At 47.1% G+C, this 22,591-nt stretch overlaps 1 protein-coding gene across 8 annotated transcripts in view; it reads left to right on the top strand.

The window, feature by feature from the left end:
• The window catches only part of LOC103651852 (serine/threonine-protein kinase ATM), a 126,612-nt gene that overhangs the window by 87,188 nt on the left and 16,833 nt on the right, over window positions 1-22,591 (top strand). For 5 of the 8 annotated variants that reach the window (XM_020550152.1, XM_020550151.1, XM_020550153.1 and 2 more), the window contains 11 exons: window positions 971-1,037; window positions 1,124-1,198; window positions 1,278-1,397; window positions 8,541-8,705; window positions 8,784-8,885; window positions 13,557-13,708; window positions 13,808-14,009; window positions 14,087-14,134; window positions 14,214-14,297; window positions 17,530-17,613; window positions 17,755-17,835. In XM_020550152.1, coding sequence (XP_020405741.1) covers window positions 971-1,037; window positions 1,124-1,198; window positions 1,278-1,397; window positions 8,541-8,705; window positions 8,784-8,885; window positions 13,557-13,708; window positions 13,808-14,009; window positions 14,087-14,134; window positions 14,214-14,297; window positions 17,530-17,613; window positions 17,755-17,835 — 1,180 coding nt within the window. The remainder of the gene's footprint in view (window positions 1-970; window positions 1,038-1,123; window positions 1,199-1,277; window positions 1,398-8,540; window positions 8,706-8,783; window positions 8,886-13,556; window positions 13,709-13,807; window positions 14,010-14,086; window positions 14,135-14,213; window positions 14,298-17,529; window positions 17,614-17,754; window positions 17,836-22,591) is intronic. The other 3 variants (XM_020550155.1, XM_020550154.1, XM_020550150.1) reach the window with 2 other exon arrangements.

The following is a 22,591-nucleotide window of genomic DNA, read 5'->3' as shown; positions in this document are numbered from 1 at the left end:
CAAAAGTTTTGAAGGATCCATAAAAAAGACACAACAACCAGACCACCAAAGAAGAAAGATAGAGCTCTAATGGAAGGGGATGCTTGAAAGGACCAGCCAAAAAGAGCCGCCAGGGCCTCCACATGGATTTGTGGAAGGGGATGCTTGAAAAGCTTAGCATATTCATCAAGGGCTTGAGGACTAATATCACCAGAATCATTGATGATTGGCAGGGTCTTCATGACTTTTCTGACAGATCTGCTACCCCAGTCTTGCATGCTGAATTCCATTCCTACTCCCAGGTACTCTCCTGCTTCGACGAGGAGCAGCCAGCCCTAAGGATGTCACTTTCCTCTGACTGGGCTTTAGAATCGGGAGAATTTCAATTGGCCTTTTACTGATTGTGTTGAAGAAGTCCATCTTTCTTGCTTCATAACTCGTTAGAGAGTCTGGTGCCTGGTCACTTAGGGACATATCATCCGAAGCAAGGACCAGAGGTCCAGGACCAGGTTCAGGCAGGGCCAACATGGGTGGCTTAGCACCTGGGGCTAATTTAGAATCCAGAGCATCCACTACCCAAGTTGTCGAGCCCCTTTGGTTGCAAGAGCCATAGCACACAACTCAGCATGTTATGAATAGCACAAATATTGTACGAGGGCAATAGACCCAAATATATACACTGATACAGGATAGAGACCATGTACAACAAGGACTCTATATGAGACCCAATACAACATGAACATATAATAGACATTTAACAGTTCCCAGGTGATTAGAATGATGAAACAGTTAAGAACTTTTGTCATCTTAGGAACTTCTGATAGCATTGCCTTACCAGCTAGGCAACTAGTGAAATGAGATGTCCTGCAATCTTCTTCTGTGAGAACAAAAGCCGACTGGGTCTTTTAAGTGTATATGTCTTTTGTTTTGCTTACCTTTAAAAACCTGTTTCCTAACGTCTGATATTTGTTATTTATTGTGCATGCTCCAGTTGCTTAAGAGCTCTGCAGAACGGTGATTCTGAGGAGTTCCATGCAAAACTTTGTCAAACTAAGATGGTATTGTTCACAGCCACTTTTGTAGTCACTTTTATTAGTGAAATTCTGTTAATGTTATTTTGAACTATTTACTTGTCCTCTTCTAGGATCTTGTCTTGGCTTTGTCAAACACTAGCAAGGAGAGCACGAAATACATCCACTCTACCATCCTTAAATTACAGGTGATGACTTCTTACCTTATGATGGTGTACATGTTGGTGGATTAGTCAGGTGCCTTATCACTTGCTTTGGTAACTGCAGATTCTAGATCATGCTACTATGGTTTGGGACCTGCGTTGGAACCTTAATCCCAATCAAACTTCAAAATCTCCTGTAACCAAGGAATTTTCTCACATATCTACTGTCCCTAAAGGGATACAGGTTCTGCACACATCTCTCTTACCACTTGTGTCATTCTGTTTCAGATGCATGCAATTTAGGAACTTTGGATCTGTGTGAATTTGCATTATATTTTGTATTGATGTATTGAGAATCTGGAGAAGGGACATATATTCAGTTAGGCATAACAGTTATGTTCCTTGCAATTTTTTCTATTGATTCATTCTCATTAGTTGCTTAATTTGTATGCTCAAAATGTTGTTCATTTGGCCAAATACCACTACAACACGTTTTCGTTTGTAGAAAGAAATATGTTGTATAAATGCACAATAGTGCAGAGTCTTTTATTTTGTAGTACAACAAAGTCTTTTAATCTCAAGCAAGTTGGGGTAGGCTAGAGTTGAGACCCAACCGAAACCAACCACAAGTCAAGGTTGAGGCACATGGATGATTGTTTTCCATGCACTCCTATTCAAAGTTAAATCTGAGTATGTTCTAGCGTTTCAAGTCTCTTAGGGTATATTCCATGCTTTCAAGTCTCCTACTGCCTCTTCAATGTCAACTTTGGCTTTTTTCTACCTCTTGTCCCATTGTTATCACGCCTTAGGATCCCACTACGCACCGGTCTGGGACAAGTTTTTCTTTAATTGGTGCTGCCTCTAGCCTATCACGTCTATCATCATTTCACACACAATCCCTTGTATGACCACAAATCCAAAGCAACGTATGCATTTCTGCAACATTGATCTACTGAACATGTCGTCTTTTTAGGTCAATATTCTGCACCATACAACGTAGCAGATCTAATCATTGTCCTATAAAACTTTCCTTTTAGCTTTTGTGGTATCCTCTTGTCATATACAATGTTAGATGCTTGAAGCAGCTTGATCTATTAGCTTTTGTGGTATCCTCTTGTCATATACAATGCCAGATGCTCGAAGCCGCTTGATCTATTCTTCTTTATTTCTATGGCAAACATCTACATTGATATCTCGTCTCTCCGTAGCATTTATCCTAAATTCTGATAGGTGTCCTTCATAGGACTATTACCTTCAAAACTAACATTTCCTCATGTGTAGTAGTGCGGAAGTTGCATCTCATATATATTCGGTTTTAGTTCTACCGAGTCTAAAACCTTTGGACTCTAGATCTTACACCACAACTCTAGTTGTCTACATACTCATGCTTGACTTTCATCAACTAGCAGTACATTGTCCGCAAAAAACATACATCAAGGAGTATCTCCTTGTATGTCCCATTTGACCTTATCCATCACCAAGGCAAAAAGATAGGGCTCAAAGTTGATCCTTGATGTACTCCTATTCTAATCGAGAACTCATCTATATTTCTATCACTTGTTCAAACACTAGCCACAACATTGTTATATATATCCTTAGTGGGCGACAAATATTCGAGAATGAAGGTAGTACTTCGTTGTCCATAGCCCACCACATAATATTCCTTGGTATTTTGTCATAAACCTTTTTCAAGTCAATGAAAACCATATGTAGGTCTTTCTTGCGCTCCCTATATCGCTCAATCACTTATTAAGAAAATAAATTCTATGGTTGACCATCTATGCATGAAACCAAATTGGTTCATAGAGATACTCGTTATTCCTCTCAGACGATGCTCAATAACTCTCTCCCATAGCTTCATAGTATGGCTCATCAACTTAATTCTTTGGAATTTAGTACATCTTTGAATGCCACTTGTTCTTGTAGATCAGTACCAATATATTTTCCACTCGTTTGGCATTTTGTTCGATCGGAAGATATGGTTGAACAACTTGGCTAGCCATACTATAGCTATGTCACTGAGGCATGGAGATGCCTCAATTTGAGTACCATCAGGGTTGTCGCCTTACCCCCGTACATCCTTTTTAATGCTTATACTGCGCACAGAGCGTCGCTTGGTCAGCAAAAGAGTCATCCAACTGAAAGTTTGTGCCCTCGTTCTCCCTGTTGGATAGAATAGAAACCCCAATTGGGCCAACCCTAGAGGGTGGCTATATCATATTCATACATGGGCCTCATGGGCCCCATATACTCTAACACCCCCCGCAGTCTAAACTTCCGTCGCAGCGGACTTCACAGACTGGACTCGAAGAGAAGAAGTACAACACACCATAGGATCCCCCCACAGACTCAACTAGCCACTACTGATGTTGAGGCTGGAGCGAAACTCGACGAAGGTCGAGGACGGAAGACCCTTGGTGAAGATGTCAGCAAACTGGGAGGTGGTCGGCACGTGGAGTACCCGAACATCGCCGACGGCGACGCGATCTCGGACGAAGTGAAGATCGATCTCCACATGCTTGGTCCGCTGGTGCTGCACCGGGTTGGTGGAGAGCTAGACGGCGCTGACGTTGTCGCAGTAGACCAACGTGCTCCTGGAGAGGGGACTATGGAGCTCGGCGAGGAGCTGGCGGAGCCACGCAGCCTCCGCCACGCCGTTGGCCACGACACGGTACTTCGCCTCGGCGCTCGAGCGGGAGACGACCGGTTGGCGCTTCGACGACTAGGACACCAGATTGCCGCCTAAGAAGACGGCGTAGTCGGAGGTGGAGCGCCGAGTGTCCGGGCACCCGGCCCAGTCAGCGTCGGTGTAGACGACCAGCTCGGAGGCGGTGGACCGGTGAAGAAGCAGCCCGTAGTCGACGGTGCCTCGGAGGTAGCGGAGGAGGCGCTTAAGAGCCGCGAGGTGGGGCTCCCGGGGGTCGTGCATATGGAGACAGACCTGCTGCACGGCGTAGGAGATGTCCGGCCTGATGAAGGTGAGGTACTGAAGGGCACCAGCAAGACTCCTGTACCCGGTGGGGTCCTCGACTGGGTCACTCTCGACCTCAGAGAGCTTCGCATGCGTGTCGACTGGGGTGGAGCAGGGCTTGCAGTCAATCATCTTGGCTCGCTCTAGAATGTCAAGAATGTACTGCCGCTGGTAGAGAAGGAGTCCTGAGGGGCGAGGCTCAGCAGTGACCCCCAAGAAATGGTGAAGCACACCCAAATCCTTGACCGGAAACTCTCGCTGAAGCACGTCGATGAGGCGGCGAAGAAGTGACTGACTGGAGGCGGTGAGGACGATGTCATCCACGTAGAGAAGCAAGTAGACAGTCTCTGCTCCATGATGGTGGGCGAACAGAGACGTGTCTGACTTGGCCTCCACGAAGCCCAGTGTCACCAGAAACGTAGCCAGTCTGGAGTGCCACGCTCGGGGGGGCCTGCTTGAGGCCGTAGAGGGACCTGTTCAGCCGGCAGACCATGTCAGGGCGAGAGGAGTCCACGAACCCCACCGGCTGACAGCAGTAGACGGTCTCGGTGAGGGCGCCGTGCAGGATGGCGTTCTTGACATCGAGCTGGTGGACTGGCCAGGAGCGAGCAAGGGCCAGTGAGAGCACCGTGCGGACGGTGGCCGGCTTCACAACTGGGCTGAAGGTCTCATCGTAGTCGACTTCGGGGCGCTGAGTGAAGCCCCGAAGAACCCAACGAGCCTTGTACCGCTCCAGGGTACCATCGGCCCGCTGCTTGTGCGTCCAGATCCACTTGCCGGTGACGACGTTGGCGCCGGGCGGACGGGGCACCAGATCCCACGTCTGGTTGGTGACGAGAGCCGCGTACTCCTCCATCGCCCGACGCCAGTGGGGGTTCAGCAGGGCAGCGCAGACGGAGGAGGGTACCGGAGAAACCTGCGAGTCCCCGGACGTGGCCGCCAGGAAACGGGGTGGCAAGGTACCAGCCGCGTGCCGCGTCACCATCGGGTGGACGTGCCGCGGGTCGCGGTGAAGGAGCGGCGAGTGGTACACCGGCGTCTCGACACGTGCCGCTAGTGGCCGCGGAGGAGGTGTAGGTGTCCCTGGCGGGGACTGGGCCACCGGGGGCGCCGTCGGAGGAGAGGTCACCGGTGGGGACGATGGCGGTGGTGGCGACGGTGGCGGCGGTGGTGCGAACCCCGGCGGCGGTAGCCGGCGCTGGTAGATGCGCACCGGCTGGGCGAAGCGTGCCGGAGGGGCCGGCGGCGGCGGTCCCGTGGCCGGTGACGTGGGCACCGGGGGCTGGCGTTGGTAGCCCGCAGGCAGTGCAGGCCCGCTCGGCCCAGGGGCAGTCGAAGACGGGGCCCCGCGGTGAGGCGACACCACCGTAGGCGACACCACCGGACCCGGGCAAGGCACCAAACCGGGAGTAGTACCGACAGGCGGCGAGCGAGTACCTGCAGAGAGAGGAAGTATAGGTGGCTCGACCACCGCATCAGTCGGAAAAAGAGTGAAGAGGTCAAGGTCAGGGTCGGAGGAGGGTGGTGTGGTGGTGGCGGAGTAGGGAAACACAGACTCATCAAACACCACATGGCGAGAGATGAGGACCCGACGAGAGGAGAGGTCAAAGCATTGGTAGCCCTTGTGGTCCGGGGAGTACCCGAGAAACACACAGAGGGTGGAACGGGGTGCTAGCTTGTGAGGAGCAGTGGCAGCGGTGTTCGGGTAGCAAGCACACCCGAAGACACGTAGATGGTCATAGCGCGGAGGGGTACCGAAGAATGCCTGGTGAGGAGTGGGAGCCGGGCACGCAGTGGAAGGGAGACGGTTGAGGAGGTAGGTAGAGGTGTGGAGGCCCTCGGCCCAGAAGCGTGCCGGTAGGTGCGCCTGAAGAAGAAGAGTGCGGATGGTGTCGTTGGTCGTGCGGATCATGCGCTCAGCCTTGCCGTTCTGGGAGGAGGTATACGGGCAAGACATCCGCAACTGCATCCCATGGGAGAGAAAGAAGTCACGGGAGGTGGAGTTATCGAACTCCCGACCATTGTCACACTGAACGGCCTTAATGGTGAGGCCGAACTGAGTAGTCACCCAGGCGAAGAAGTGGCGGAGGGCGGGAAAAGTCTCAGACTTGGCACGCAAAGGAAAAGTCCACACATAATGAGAAAAATCATCAAGCACCACAAGATAGTATTTGTAGCCTGACATACTGGTAATAGGTGAAGTCCACAAATCGCAGTGTACAAGTTCAAATGCATGAGTAGCATGCGAGGAAGAAGAAGAAAAAGGAAGACGAACATGGCGGCCTAACTGGCACGCATGACAAAGATGCCATCATGTGATCTAGTACATGGGATAGTGGCACGACGAGTAAGCTGCATCAAGGCATCGCGTCCGGGGTGACCAAGGCGACGATGCCATGTAGTAGAAGGTGTGGTGGCAGCAAAACCAGCAGCTGTGTCAGGCGACGAAGACGAAGAAGAGGTGGCATGCGAAAGCCGAAGGGTGTAGAGGGGGCCGGTGCTGTCACATCTGAGGAGGGGGCGCCGAGTAGCCGAGTCCTTCACAGTAAGACCAGAAGAGTCAAACTCGACAGAACAAGAATTATCAGTGGTAAAACGGTGAATAGAAAGAAGATTGTGGACCAAAGAAGGAGCGACGAGAACATCGGGAATGCGAAAAGAGCTTGGAGTGCCGGCGACACCCACAGATGTGACATGAAGACACAAGCCATTCACCACCATGATGAACGACGGAAGAGAGGAAGGAGGGCGAACAGAAGTGACTATACCATGATCGGGAGTGATGTGGTAGGTAGCACCGGTGTCCGCGATCCACTCGGGACCCATCGTCGGAGTGATGTGGTAGGTAGCACCGGTGTACCATGATCGGGAGTGATGTGGTAGGTAGCACCGGTGTCTGGAAGGAAGCAGCCAGGGCGGCCGCGTCCCAACCAATCGGCCCAGACGGTGGAGCAGCCGGCGACGTGGGCCACGACGAAGCGGCAGGGGTTGAGGTCCAGGGCGACGGAGAGGCGGAAGCGAACCCCGGCGGCGAGGTGAACCCCGGCTGCGCACCGGCAAACATGGCCGCCGGAGGACGAGCCTCAGAACCAGACCCCTGGAACGGCCACATGGAGATGCGCCCTGACCACGGGTGGTGGAAAACTGGGCCAAGGCGCACCCTGCTGGGGTCCCGCCGGCGGAGCGTGGCCACAGGCACCACTGCCAGCGCTGCCCCCCAGAACCGCCACCGCCACCGCGTCCACCACGGCGACGACGGCTTCCACCGCCCCCGCCTCTACCACCTCGGGACCCGCCGCCCCCACTTGGCCCAGGTGGACGGGTTGGGGTGGTAGCCACCAGCGCAGTCGAGGAGGACGAGGACCCCGGGCCGGAGATCGATGCAACCTGAGCACCCAGAGTGATCTCCTCCAGAGCAAGGTCGTCGCGGACCTGGAGGAAGGTGGGGAAGGGGCGCTGGCGCATGATCAACGACCGGGGGTGGGTATAGCGATCACTGAGGCCGCGGACCTGGAGGAAGGTGGGGAAGGGGCGCTGGCGCATGATCAACGACCGGGGGTGGGTATAGCGATCACTGAGGCCTCGCCCGCCACAACAGCAAGGGCAGAGGCGAGAGTCCCTACCCCCCACGCCGGCCTGAGCGCAGGGTAGGCGGCGGCGGCGAGAGCGGCAGGGGATGCTGCGCGTGCCCAGGAGGAAGAGGTGAGGGGAGGAAACATTTGGAGATAGGAGGGGGGAGGAGGAGGCTACTGGTCGCCGGCCATGGAGGGGGCGGCGGCGGTTGGCGGCGCGACGGTGTTGGGGCCTGCAGGGGCACGACTGAGCAGTCGGGTTCCTGGCGTCCTGGCGCGTGGGATGCACGTCGGGGCGGCGTCGGGTCCGGCCGGATGAGCAGGGGCAGGGCGCTTGGTGCAGCGGAGGCTAAGACGGCGGCGCTGCTTCTCCGTGACGGGCGCGGCAACCGGAGTCGCGGTGCGGCCTCGCGTCCTGGGCGCTGCCTGCGCGCGGCTGGGCGGCCCGACAGGCGTGGCGCGGCGCGGCCAGTGCGCAGGGGCGGGCGACCTGGGAGCGCGCGGGGCAGGGCGCGGCGCGCCTGGCCGGCGGCGACGGCTGGTGGGAGGAAAAAGAAAACCTAGCTTTGATACCATGTTGGATAGAATAGAAACCCCAATTGGGCCAACCCTAGAGGGTGGCTATATCATATTCATACATGGGTCTCATGGGCCCCATATACTCTAACACTCCCAATTGAACAATTTGCCAAAAGACTCATACCAACAATGTGTAATTTCATCCTCCTTCACCAAGAGGTGTTCTGTTTCATCCGTAATGCACGCAACTGAAAGTCTTTTATTCTATACCATTCTTAATTATTTTTGTTTCCCTTGTTGGCTAATATCCCATTTTTCTGTGCAGTTGGAGTTGTTGGATAAAGAGTGGAACTTAATTATGTTCCAAGCAGAACGGAATCTTGATCTATTTGAACCTTTTCTGGCATTTAGGCGTGCCCTCCTTAAGATTTTAGGTTGTGAAGAACATCTTGTAAAACATTTATTTCAATCTGCTTCTGCGCTCCGGAAGGTGGTTGCCTTGTTTTCAGTTGTGACCCTGTTTCACACTATATTCCTTTTTTGACTGTGATTATTTTCTTGTATTCAGGGATTAAGGTTTTCTTTGGCAGCGGCAGCTTTATATGAACTCAAAGAACTTTGTTTTCACAGAGATGAGAGCACTATGACAAATACCTATTTGCTTGCACGGGTATATACCTTACAATTGAGTTATCCAACTGTTGATTTTAGGAAGAAGTCTATTTTTTGCCAACGAACTATCACCCAAGTCCTATTTTGGCCATGAAACTCCAAAATTGATATATTTGGCCATTGAGCTATCAAAACCACACAACTTTCTCCATAAGGCTGGTTTAAAAGGTGGCTTTGCATATATATGTTTTTTAAAGATAATGGATGTAGAGACCTACCTTGAATTGAATGGAGCCGTTAGAGCAACTCCAATAGTTATGTAAATTTTAGCTCTCTAAATCACATATTTAAGAAGTTGTTAAATGACTTTTGGAGTAAAAAAATGTGAGTTCTCCAATAGTTCTCTAAATATATGTTGTAATTTTGTTTTGTATTTATCCACATAAAAAATAAGTCACAAAAACTATATAATGCAGTCAACATTTTTGTTTAGGGAGTTGTTAAATGGTTGCCAAATGTAGAGAGAAATGAGGTTAGATGACAAGTTGTTAAATTTAGAAAGTTCATTTAGAGAACTGTTGGAGAATAGTTTTCATGTTAACTACCTAAATTATTGATTTAGGAAGTCTTTTAGAGAACTACTGGAGTTACTCTTAGCCTCTCCACCCCTGTCTGCAATCCCCGCCACGCTCACGGCAGTCGGGAGTAGTTCCGCCGGCGGCGGCCGCCCAAACCATCCCCTACACCGACCACCTCACCGGCGGCCCCACCCCACTCCGCATCCTACCCCCTCAAATCCATTGTCTTCGTATCTCTCTAGATCCTGGTTGTCCGCGCCTCCATTAATCACAGGTGGGTGAGCTTCGCTCCTATCCTGCCACGCCCTGCCAACCACCAGCGCCTAACGTCTTCCAGACTGTGTAGCCATCCATGCACGCCTACACCTCGGCACCTCCCCTCCCATCGAGCCATCGTCTCAAGTTATTATGACGCAATGTAACTACCGAATTTTAAACTAGAACGTCAGGGGGCTCAACAGCAGCTTCAAGCACGACGTGGTTAGCGATCTCGTTCGTGACACCGGCTCCACCATTGTTTGCCTTCAGGAGACCAAGTTACATAATGTTGATGTGTTGGTGGTTAGCCGTATTATTGGGCAGAACTTTGCTAACTCTTTCGCTGTTCTTCTAGCATCTCAAACTAGAGGCGGCGTCCTCCTGGCCACAAATGTGAATTTCTTTGAGATCTCTAGCATCCAGCTCTCTACGCATACTATAATTGCCACCTTGACAATGCGTGCAGATGCGACTCGGTGGAAAATCACGGTAGTGTATGGCCCCCAAAGAGATGATGACAAGCTAGAGTTCCTCCAGGAGCTCAGGAACATCAACCCTTCGGCTCATGGCCACTATCTCATCTATCAAGCGCAAGATAAAAATAATTCAAACCTTAATCGTCACCTGATGAACTCCTTCAAGGCAACCATTGATGATCTGGGGCTCAAGGAAATTAAGCTGAACGGGCGTCGTTACACATGGAGTAATGAACAACACAATCCAACTCTGACGAGAATTGATAGTCTCCTTTGCACTCTGGAGTGGGAGCTGATATTCCCAACTTGCTTCTTTCACTCGCTTCCATCCCTCATGTCAGACCATATGCCTCTCTTGCTTCTGGGTGAGCTAGAACATTTCAGCAACCCCTTCTTACACTTTGAAAATTACTGGACAAAAATGGACGGCTCACTCCAAGTGGTGTAGGATGACTGGGACAGACCAGTAGCCACTTCACTCCCCATCAAACGTTTGCATATCAAGCTGGCCAGGGTGGCCAAAAACCTTAAGAGGTGGAAAAAGGAAAATAAGGAAATACAAGGCTCCTACAGTTGGAGATGGCACAGGAGTTCCAACATGCCTTGAAAAAGGCAACCGTAACCATCTGGGCCCGGGGCCTTGTCAGAAGACATGGGGAAGATGGTGCATCGTATTTCATCTTGAGATAATGGCATCTCCAGCTGCTATAGGTCTCTCGATGTGTATCCTAGTGCCTGACAATCTAGGACCGTGGTTCTTGACCACATTGCCCAGGTATTCACTGAAATATTCATCGGCAACCTTCTCTTTCTCTTGTTGGGAGAAGACCATTCCCCCCTCATTTTGTAAACAGAGGATATAGTTTTTCCAACTCCGTGCATTTGCTTTCAAGTGGAAAAACTTTGTGTTGGCGTCTCCACAACGGATGTATGTGAGCCTAGACCTTTGTCGCATTCTAGATTTCTCAATGACGGCCAATCCTGTGCTTCGGAGTTTGAGGCGACGCCTAAGTTCCATTTCCTACCATGTCAGGGGTGCGCCAGGGAGACCCCCTACTCATAAACCTGAACAAGAGCTCCATACACCCGATTCGTTGTGAGGACGTTGATCTAGAGCATGTCCTTGAACCGTTCAATGGGGTCAGAGAATCCTTCCCATGCTACTACCTAAAATGTCGTTTCTGGCATGACCCTTGGCTTGATGGCGAGACGCCTCGACACTTAGCTCCTAGGCTGTTTGCGCTGTCTAGAAGGAAGAACATATTAGTCTACACGGAGCTCCGGGAGAACAACTGATCAATGCACTGCGAGGCCGAATCACCACTGCTACCCAGTTAGTGGAGTTTGGGCCTTTCCGGTTTGGTCTTATCTGGAAAACACATGCTGAAAATAGGTGCAAGGTATTTGCATGAACTATGGCAAGGGAGAAAATTCACACCGCAGACAACTCACACAAAAGGGGCTGGTCATAGCATGACCATTGTGCATTATGTAATGGGTCGCTTGAGACATGTATCCATTTGGCTCTATGTTGCCCTTTTGCCAAAGCAGTATGGAACCTAACTCTAACTTGGGTGCATTTCGACGCAAATCTAATCCTATCGATGGGTGTGCCTACCCATCTGTCCCTGTGGTGGGAAGATGCCCAAGCAAAGATTCCAAAAAATGATAGAAGGTGTTTTAATGGGGTGGTGATATAACACTATTTGGAACATTTCGAAAGAACGAAATAGAAGGATCTTCACCAGCACCTTCGAAACAACAGCACAGGTTGCCTCTATCTTGGGAAGTGTAGTATTTGGAAAAAAAAGTTTTTGTGCTTTGCTCTCTCATGTACCTGGGTGCACTGTAATTTCTAACTTGTATATACACTCTTTTCCTATCTTAATTGAAATGCAGAGCTCCTGCCATTTTGTTTCAAAAAAAAAAGATAATGGAAATATGATTAAATCTATAAAAACTCATAACTAATTTGTTTGATTTTGATAGTTTAATGGCCAAAGATATTCGGTTTTGGAGTTTGATGGCCAACTACCCGTGTATTGCTGTGGAAATTTTGTGATGTTATATAGGAAATGCATTCATGGTGTAAGATATTATGGATCTGAAATAATTAATGAGCGGTAGAGAATTCATTAGGATATCAATCAACATAGAATCCCCTACTTAATTATTATTACATTAATAAGAGTTTTACTTTTTATCAATTAAAAGCTACTGTCGTATAGTAGTTTCATTGCTGAGGCATTTCATCAAGCATATGCTATGTACATGAGAAAGTACTGTTGACTATGAATTGTATGTCTGAAAAACAATTTTTTGTGTTAATAGGAAACCCTTAGGAGGGAGGGAGAGAATACAAAAAAGTAATGCTTGTTTGACACGGACGACAGTGTTAGCCATTGACCTGAGCGACGATGATGATGAATTGTTGTCGCTAAATCCTGACCGGATTGGTGCAACAGGAATATTGCCATTGTCTCATGGGCTCAATGGACTATCTAGAAGTCGGTCGTCCAATGTTTCAAAGTGGCCCAATGGGTCGTGTATTGTACATAAGTATTAGCAGATAGAATTAGTTAGGATTACTTATCTTCTAGTGTGTACAGACTATAAAATGTACAATTCTCATGAATAATCCGTGTTATATCTTAGGTGTGTGTGTTCCCAAGCAGCGTGTCTTCCTCATATCTTAGGTGCATCACCACCCCTTTCTCCGGGTCTTTGAAGTTAAGCGTCATGCTTCCCTAATGTGGTCTCTACTCTCTAGTAGGTACCCTAATGTGGTCTCTAGCAGGTCGCATTAGGGTCGTGTCGTGCACCGCCTTACTCTTGTAGATCTTGTACTAAGTGAGGTTGTTAGCAAGATCTGCTAGTTATCCTGTGTAGTATCAATCTACTGTTTCTTTTACGCATTATGTTATAGATTGATATTATGCGGCCAGATGTATATTGTTGCCGGGTTGCTATATTCCACGACATGTGATGCAACACGTGCATATGGCCACTCAAGAGATCACATGACTTAGATGCGCCATTTGTTCTAGATAGACTTCCTTGGAGGTCCTGATCGATGTTCGTGCTTGTGGGCATTGACTCAGTTACGGATGTTTCTAGTGCCGTCTATACGATATATAGTGCAATTAATTACAAGCAGCACTTTTGATTATTCTGTGCTAACAATAGTGCAACATGTTTGGTTTTGGAAATATTCCAATCTGAGCTTTATTTGAGCTGATATAGTCGCTGGTTTACTAATCTGCCTTTCCTAATTTCAGTTTTTGCTTAAGCAATAACTTAGCCTGAAGACAAAAGTTGATATGCTTTCAGTTGCCATGTTTGTGCTTATAAAACGGCTGTTTGTAGCCTATGACCAATTGGTGTTCATGTTCTGATAAGTCTACATTTGCTCTCCAGCTTGAAGACGCTAAATTGCTCAGAGCTCAAGGGCAGCATGATATGGCTATTAGTCTTGGAAAATACATACTACAGAAGCTTTCTGACAAGAAAAACCTGTCAGATGTCTATCGATTAGTTGGCAAGTGGCTGGCTGAAACAAGATCAAGCAAGTAATCATTCACACTTGGTACCTTGTATTTTTTCTGTCATGAATTACTTCCACTTTGTCACATGTAATACTGCTATTGTTCATGATGGTTACTCTGTAGCTCAAGAACTATCATTGAGGACTATTTAAGACCTTCTATAGATCTCTCTGAATTTGAGAAGAGTACAGATAAAAGGTACATGTCCAGGCAGTGTCGAACACATTTCCATCTAGCACATTATACATATAGTTTGTTCAGAAGCTATGAGGAAAGACTCTCATCTAACGAATGGCAAGCAGCTCTGCGATTAAGGAAATACAAGGTGACATTATTATGGCAATTCCAATCAATATTTGACAGAAACTGTAGTTCTTTTACCAGAAGTTCTATTTAATGCAGACTAGGGAGTTGGAGATACTGATTAAAAGACTGAGAAGTTCATCTAAGGCAAGTAGATGACTATAGCTTTTCATGTTTCTGAATTCCCAATCCTTCTGTTCTTGGTGCTAATCTTTCAATTGTTCAGGGTGTGAAGACTGATTACTCAGTAAAAATCCAAGAGTTACAGAAACAACTTGCACTTGACAGAGAAGAAGCAGAGAAAATACAGGTGTGCACATTTGTTTACCCAAGCACAATGTGTATATCAAATTTACACTTCTATGGCCTCTGAATAAATATAATAATGTCACTTTCTGTTTTTTAATCATGTTTACCTTGTCACTCCATGTTGAATGCTGTATTTCCAACTCAAGTGTAACATATACATGCACTATGCATGAGTGAATATATGATTAGTAATCTCGCTCAAACATCTAAATGTTGAAATTTGTGCATTTCCATTTGTGGAAATTCCTTGATATGGATATCATTTCACTGTTCTAAAAGTTTATATCAAAACATAGATCTATTAAATGCTTTGTCGTACACACGCTTAATTTAAGTGTCAAACAAAAGAGTAAGGTGGATTCCATGCATCTTGCCTGACAGCAATGTTGGAATATAATATAAATAAATTGTTCATCTCTTCCTATCAGATTAAGCTTTTGTGTTGTACTGGTTGGTGCATGCAACTTAATGTGGTATCAGAGCTAGATGTTATGGGTTCGAATCATGACTAACACAATTAAAATAAAATAATTGTTGTTCGCTCATATTCAACGTCTGAGACCCAAAAGAAAGGCTCGACATAAGGGAGAGTGTTGGAATATATTATAAGTGTTTTGCCCACGTTTTCCTATCAGCTTAAGCTTTTGAGTTGGACTAGTTGGTGCATGCTTTTAGGTTTAGGGTTTATGGTTTAAGCTTTTGGGTTGAACTAGTTACCACATTCCTTGAAATGTATTGTAATTTATGAAGCATTGTGTCTTGCAGTTTTTATAAATAAGGTGCAGCCATGCGACTTCCATAGGGGCACCAAATTCTCACTCATTTATGTATCTTTTGTTAGCAGCTATATTTGGTATGAATCTTGTCTTGTTAGGAAGGTCCCTTGGGTCAGGGAATGGACGGCTGGACAAGCATGTTACCTTATGCGCCTCCCTTTGTTTTGGTTAGTTGATTGTATTAGGCAAGGATCTCCCTAATTGGCATATTTCCTATGCTTGTATTAGGCAAGGATCTCCCTGATTGGGCAGTTTCCTATCCCAGTGGACATCCTTGCTGTTAGACAACATATTTCCTTCCATGTTTATGAGGTTTCCTTCTTTATTAGGTGTTGACTGATTGCCCCTAATTAGGTGATACCCTTCCCTATCAGACATTGGTTGATTGCCCCTGATTAGTGCTAATAAGTGATTCTTTCCTATATTTTTGCTCCCTACTTAGTGTGAGATCTTCCTGATAGACTCCCTGATCATTGTTTCTATAGATCAGGTGGAGCACAATCTGGTAGAGGTCTATATTGTAATCCTGCTACTCAGTCCAATACAACACAAAATATTCCACGCTATCATGGTATCACAAGACTCTGACCTATCACTTCCGCTAAACTCTTCCCTGCCTACGCTGCCTGTCGTTGCCTGTGTTGCACCACCATGGCCTCTGTAGAGCCTCGCTCGTCGCCGACGCGGACGCGGCGCCGGAGACAACTCGCCAGGCCCTGGTCGCTGCCGCTGATGCAGCAGCCAAGGCAGTCGCCGCCGCCTAAGACTGGGTCCGTGCCACTCAGGACGCCCTCGACGAAGAACGCCAGGCCGCTCGGACCTTGAGCGCGTTGCGGCCATCGCCCACAACGCCGCCTTCCCACCACCCTCGGGCGGCGTCCCGTACAACGACGCCGGTGTTGTTGAAGACCCGACTACAAGGCCGCCCTCATCGCCAACATTCACGCGCAGGCGGCGAGTATCCAGAACATGTGTTCCCTTGTGCCCGTGCTTTTGGATATCCTTTCTCCCCACTACAATCGTTGGCGCGATCTAGTTCGGCTCACCCACGAGCGGTACGCCCTCACCGACCATGTCCTCTCTGACATCTGCCTCGCTATGCCATCCTGGCGACGCATGAATGTCGTCGTGTTGTCCTGGGTGCTGGCCACACTCCCTGAGCTGATGAGTCTGCTCGCACCTCTGGTGGCACTTCACGCCGCGCCTGCATGGCCATCGAGGAGCAATTCCTCGGTAATCGCAAAGCTTGCACACTTCGCCTCGACGCCGAGTTCCGTGTTTTCATGCAGGGCGATCTCTCCGTCGGTGATTATTGTTGCAAGATGAAGGGCATGGCCAAGGCCCTTGGTGAGGTCATCCACGATCGTACCCTTGTCCTAAACGTGTTGCGTGCCAACAATGTCAGTGTTGTCTACTTGTCCACTAACCCGGTTCAGCATCAGCGTACCAAGCATATCGAGATTGATCTCCACTTCGTCCGCGAGTGTGGTGCCATTGGTGATGTTCGTGTCTTCATGTCCCAACGACGTCTCAGTTTGCGGACATCTTCACCAAGGGCTTGCCCACTTCTGTCTTCTCCGAGTTTCGCTCCAGTCTTAACCTCTGCGCCATCGACGATTCGACTGCGAGGGGGGTGTAGATAGCCTATTTCCTTCCATGTTTAGGAGGTTTCCGTCCCTAATTAGGTGATACCGTACCCTATCAGGCGTTGGCTGATTGCCTCTGATTAGGTTCTAATGGGTGATTCTTTCCTATATGGATGTTTCCTATTTAGTGTGAGATCTCCCTGATTGACTCCCTGATCATTGTTTGTATAAATCAGGTGGAGCACAATCTGGTAGAGGTCTATATATTGAAATCCTGCTACTCAGTGCAATACAACACACAGTATTCCACGCTATCAGTTGCCTATATGTACCCGAGCCTTGCTCTCATTAATCAATCATCCAATTCCCCTACTTCACTGTCTCATATCTTTGACTTAGAGAAGAAACTGCCCAAAAACAAAAACAGTTCTCGTAGAGGGAGCACATTTATGTATTTTGATCAAAATAAGAACTTTTAATTTAAAATTGAGTTAAATGCATGAGTGACCCATGTACTTGTTAAGGGATGTTACTTAGGTCCGTGAACTTTAAAAATTCATTTCTAGGTCATTAAACTTGTTAAATGGCATACTGCAATGGTGGTATGGTCCAAAAATGGACATGTGATGCACCATTATTACAAGTTTAGGGATGTGTGGTCCATCACTTAACAGATTCAAGGACCTAAAATGCATTTTCAAAGTTTTGGACCTAAGTGGTATCCCTTGACAAGTTCAGGGGCCATCGATGCATTTAACTTTTTAGTATTTATTGTTTAGTTGTATTTGCTAAGAGTTCTTCAACATATCCTAGTTATTGTGTCCAATCAATTTGTATTTTCATCTTTTCTTGACATGTTTTCTCTTATTAGGATGATCACGATAATTTCTTAAATCTAGCACTTCAAGGCTACCAACGTTCCATTGTTGTTGGTGGCAAATATGACCTACAAGTGGTATGTGAATTGTATTTGGGTATCCATATTCCATGCAAATCTTGCTAACTGTTGCTACACAATTTTTTTTTGTGTCAAGCCCTATTATATTTTTGTTGGGAGTTCATTTTATTTACATTACATTAACATTTGATTTTTCAGGTTTTTCGGTTGGTCTCGTTGTGGTTTAGTCTTTTCTCAAGGGATCAAGTTGTGAAAGCAATGTTGAAAACCACAAAAGAGGTTTTCCTTTTTACTTTCATTTCTGGATTGCATTGGTACTTCTATCATGTTAAAGTAGTTAGTTGAGAGCAATTAGAGGTCATGTAAATAGTTTATGCGGCCAAAATACTAAATGGGAGGGTCAAAAGGCAAAGGAGGTGGACAATAGCGGCTTTAAGCTTTGGTACATAGGGACAGTTGCTAATAGAAATGGAGGAGTTTTGATTGATAAGAGCCTCATAAACAGTGTGGTGGATGTGAGAAAGAAAGCATATAAGATTATCTTAGTCAAGCTTGTCATGCCCCCTCCGCCCAGAGTAGGACACGATGAAAGCGGTTCATGGAGATTTGGGTATGGTAGTAGGGACCAAGAGAGAATCTTGGACTTTGCGATAGCTTTTGACTTGTTGATATCCAAGCCAACACTTCTTTTAGGAAGAGAGAATCCCATTTAGTGACCTATAGTAGTGGCTAACACTCAAGTTAGGTTGACTTTGTCCTCACAAGAAGATAGGATTAACGAGCATGTTTGGATTGTGAGGTGATACCTAAGGAGTGTGTTGTCTCTCAACATAAGCTTGTGGTGGCGAACATAGTGGGTTGGATACAAGGTGTAGGCCCAATAGGAACAATAGACTCTAACCCTTAGCCACAATACATGACTATGAAGCTTCAGAAGTTTCCGAAGCCAACACGTCTCGGCTACACCATTAGCCAAAACACAATATTCGGTCTTCGCACTCGAGCGGAGGACGACTGGCTGCCGCTTCGACGTTAAGGAGATGAGGTTGTTGCCTAGGAAGTTGACGTAGCCAAAAGTAGAATGACGTGTGGCCAAGCAACCCACCCCCAGTCAGTGTCGAGGTAGGTGATGAGTACTAATGTTGAGGAGCATCGGAGAAGGTCGTAGTCTAGGGTCCGTCGGAGGTAGCGGAGGATCCGCTTCACAGAGGTGAGGTGCCGCTCCTAGAGATCATGCATATATAGGCTCACATGCTGAACAATGTAGGAGATATTCGGCCTGGTGAAAGTGAGGTACTGGAGAGCGCCAACGAGGCTCTGGTACATAGTGGGGTCACTTACAGCCTGTGTATCCACCAGCAGCTTGCAATCTGGCAAGCTAGCTCGCTCAAGTAGATCCAAAGTGCACACCTACTGATGAAGAAACATGTCGTGGGAGTGGTGCTCAGCGGCATTGTAATGAAGTTAACCTAGATCCTTCATAGAAAACTCCCATGCAAGACAGTGATGGTCCGCTGCAAGATGGTAGGGCCAGAGGCCGTGAGAAAAATGTTGTCGACCTGCAGAATTAGGTATACAATGTCACCACCGTGGCGATAGATGAAGAGTGGTGTGTCCGACTTGGCCTCGACAAGGCATAGGGAGACTAAGAAGGAATCAAAGCAATTGTACCGAGCATGAGGTTCCTGCTTCAGACCATACAACGACTTGTGAAGCTTGCAGATCATGTCCGGATGAGTAGAATCCACGAAATCAGTCGGTTAATAGCAATACACTGTTTCAGTTTGAGGGCCAGAGGCTGCAAGATGGTAGGGCCAGAGGCAATGAAATGACAGATTGAGTTTAAGTTCCATATATTAATCATGTGAGTGTCCGAGCCGCTCATGACCGTGAGCACGGCTAGTGTACCAGTTTTACACTCTGCAGAGGTTGCGCATCTTTACCCACAAGTCATGTTACCCAGTTGCCACGGAGTTGATCAGACCCCATACACCTCTACCAAGGAAGCGAGGCAGGGTACCACTACGAGGCCTTTACAAAGTTCCACTAGCTTCAGACTACCCGCTACAGTTTATAGGAAGCTCCAGCGCAGGGTTCTTGCCTGACCGCCATCGCAGCAAAATCAGACCAAGGACCTCCCTACACTGACCACTCCCCTACTGCCCTTGCCCCTTTCGGGTAAGGTAGCCCTCCACTAGCTTTCCTAGTTAATCAGCCAAGGGCGTCCCATTAAACCCTTGTGGTAGCACTGTTTTCCCGGGTGGTTCTCCATGTTCCCATTAACATAATGATCTTATCATGAATATAAAATAATGAACAGATAATAACAAGTGTAATCATGAGGAGTAAATATCTCTATACCCAAATCCACATAAAGCAATAGCATGAACTACCCAAAACTTTAGTAGTAAAACCAGGGGTGAAACAAGGTATAAAGATAGTCAAAATCTAGGGTATCCTATTGGGTCCCATCAAAATTAACCTATGCAGATCATTATGAATAATAAGAACATGAATGAGTAAAAGAAGTGATCAAGGGCACAACTTGCCTTCCACGAGCTCCTGCTCAGCAGTCTCTACTTGCTGAACCTCAGAATCCTGTGTAGCCTGCCCGTCTACTCGCATCAACACAATACATACATAGTATAGCACAAATTAACATCACATCAAACATGCAAAATAAAATATACAGTAATAAACTAGACATTAAAATAAGATCACAGGAACTGGAATCATTAAATTTGGAGTTATAGATCTTAAGTTATGGATTTTCTAATGTTTTATGTGCTTAATACAAGATTAGGTGAAAGAATAATTTTAATGTGTTTGTCATGCCAGAACAGAGGCACTAATGGGTAGACAATATTATTACAAAAATTTAGGAACTGGAATGAACCAATTTGGAATTAGTATGAATTTTCTATGGATTAAACAAATTCTAGCCATTATTTTTATATTAAAAATCCATTTTCTATTTATTTCCCTGGATTTTCTATTTACTGGACTGGGCCTCAATAACAGAAAACAGCAGGGGTCTCGGTGTAAGTGTTTCCAAGACACAGGGAACCATCCTTGTGGATGGCGGGTTATTTTATTAGAACCAGAGGGTTTCAAGTGTAAATATGCCAGCCCGAAGGGGTACGGAATGGATCTGGCCGTTGGATCAACAGCCGATGCCCCGGATTAGATCCTGCGCATTATAAATTCGCGGACAACGTAGAACCGCCCAATCCCGATCCAACGCCCCAGATTTTATTAGGTTTCGACTCACCATGACCGTCCGATTCAGACTGAGCGGTCAGATTTTCCCCTTAGCGAAAGGTTATTTCTAATCTAATCGCGACCGTTGAAGGTGAAATTGGAGGGTTTCTAGGATGTTGTGGCTAACGCATGGAGTTCGATTCCCGCAGGCCAGTGCCCTCTTGTTAGTCTTTCCAAGAAATTACAAGCTACGGCAAAGGCTTTGCAACGTTGGAGTGATAATAAAGTGGGGGATTTAAAACTACAACTTGAAATGGCTCAGGAGCTCCTTCATAGGCTGGAGATGGCTCATGACAGCAGGACTATCTCTAAGTGAGGATTGGTTAAGGCGTACCCTTAAGAAGCACATCTTGGTGCTCTCCTCCTTGTCGAGATCTATAGCCCGTCTTCGGTCCAGAATTAATTGGTTGAAAGAAGGGGACGCTCATACTTCTCTGTTCCATGCTCAGGCTAGACTAAGAAAGAAGAAGAATTTTATTGGTTCATTATCTACAAGTGAAGGGCTTATTTTGACATCACATGAGGATAAGGCTGATGATTTGTTCCATTTCTATGATGGCTTGCTCGGGACTGCTTTGGGGAGAGAAAACTCTCTTAATCTTGATGCCCTTGGGATGCCTTCTTTCAATCTAAATGAGTTGGATGTGCCTTTCTCAGATGAAGAAGTTTGGGGCACTATAAAATCTATGTCGTCGGATAAAGCTCCGGGCCCGGATGGTTTCACCGGTCGTTTCTACAAGGCTTGTTGGGTAACAATCAAAGCTGATGTTATGGCAGCGATCTCTTGTGTTTGGGCTCGAAAATTTAGAAACATGGGGCTGCTCAATTCAGCGTTTATCACTCTTTTGCCTAAGGTTGAGGGTGCAGCCCAAGTGAAAGATTTTCGTCCAATCAGCCTTGTCCATAGCTTCACGAAGTTAGTAACAAAGATGATGGCCAACAGATTGGCTCGGCATTTGAATGATATGGTTTCTCCTAATCAAACAACGTTTATTAAGAAAAGATTTATCTTAGACAGTTTCATGCTAGTGCAGCACACTGCAAGGTTTCTTCATCGTCAAAGGCAAGCCCGCATTCTTTTCAAACTCGACATTTCTAAGGCTTTTGATTCGGTCTCTTGGGCTTTCTTGCTGGAAGTCCTGCAGAAGTTGGGTTTTGGGCAGATCTGGCGTGACATCATTTGTGGGCTGTTAGCCTCTTCTTCGACGAGAATTTTATTAAATGGTGTTCCCGGGGACTACATTGCTCACCAGCGGGGTCTTCGGCATGGGGGCCCTTTATCTCCAATGCTTTTGATCTTAGTCATGGACACTCTCAACTTGCTAATCCAGAGGGCCTCTGATGAAGGGCTGCTTCACTCTCTTTCCACGAATAGTTTGCAGCACCGTTTCTCTTTGTACGCGGATGATGCGGTGGTTTTCCTCAAGCCGGTGCCCTCAGACATAATTCTGATTCTGGAAATCCTTAGGATTTTTTGGGATGCGTCCGGTCTGAAGACCAATGTTCAGAAGAGTAATGTTTTTCCTATTCGATGTTCTGAGGCGGATCTTGCTTGTGTTCAGGAGCTCCTTCCATGTTCCATTTCGGAGTTTCCCTGTCAGTACCTTGGCCACCCGCTTTCTCTTGGAAAGCTTAGGAGAAGTCAAATTCAAGCAATTGTTGATAAAACTGCAGCCTAGTTACCTGGGTGGAAAGCTGATCTGATGACAAAAGCTGGTAGAGTCATTTATGTTCAATTTGTGATGACATCAAGAATGATTTATGCTGCTCTAGC

This window comes from Zea mays, chromosome 3 (assembly GCF_902167145.1).
Source record: "Zea mays cultivar B73 chromosome 3, Zm-B73-REFERENCE-NAM-5.0, whole genome shotgun sequence".
In the NCBI taxonomy this organism is placed as follows: domain Eukaryota; kingdom Viridiplantae; phylum Streptophyta; class Magnoliopsida; order Poales; family Poaceae; genus Zea; species Zea mays.
This window is presented reverse-complemented; position numbering and strand designations above follow the sequence as displayed.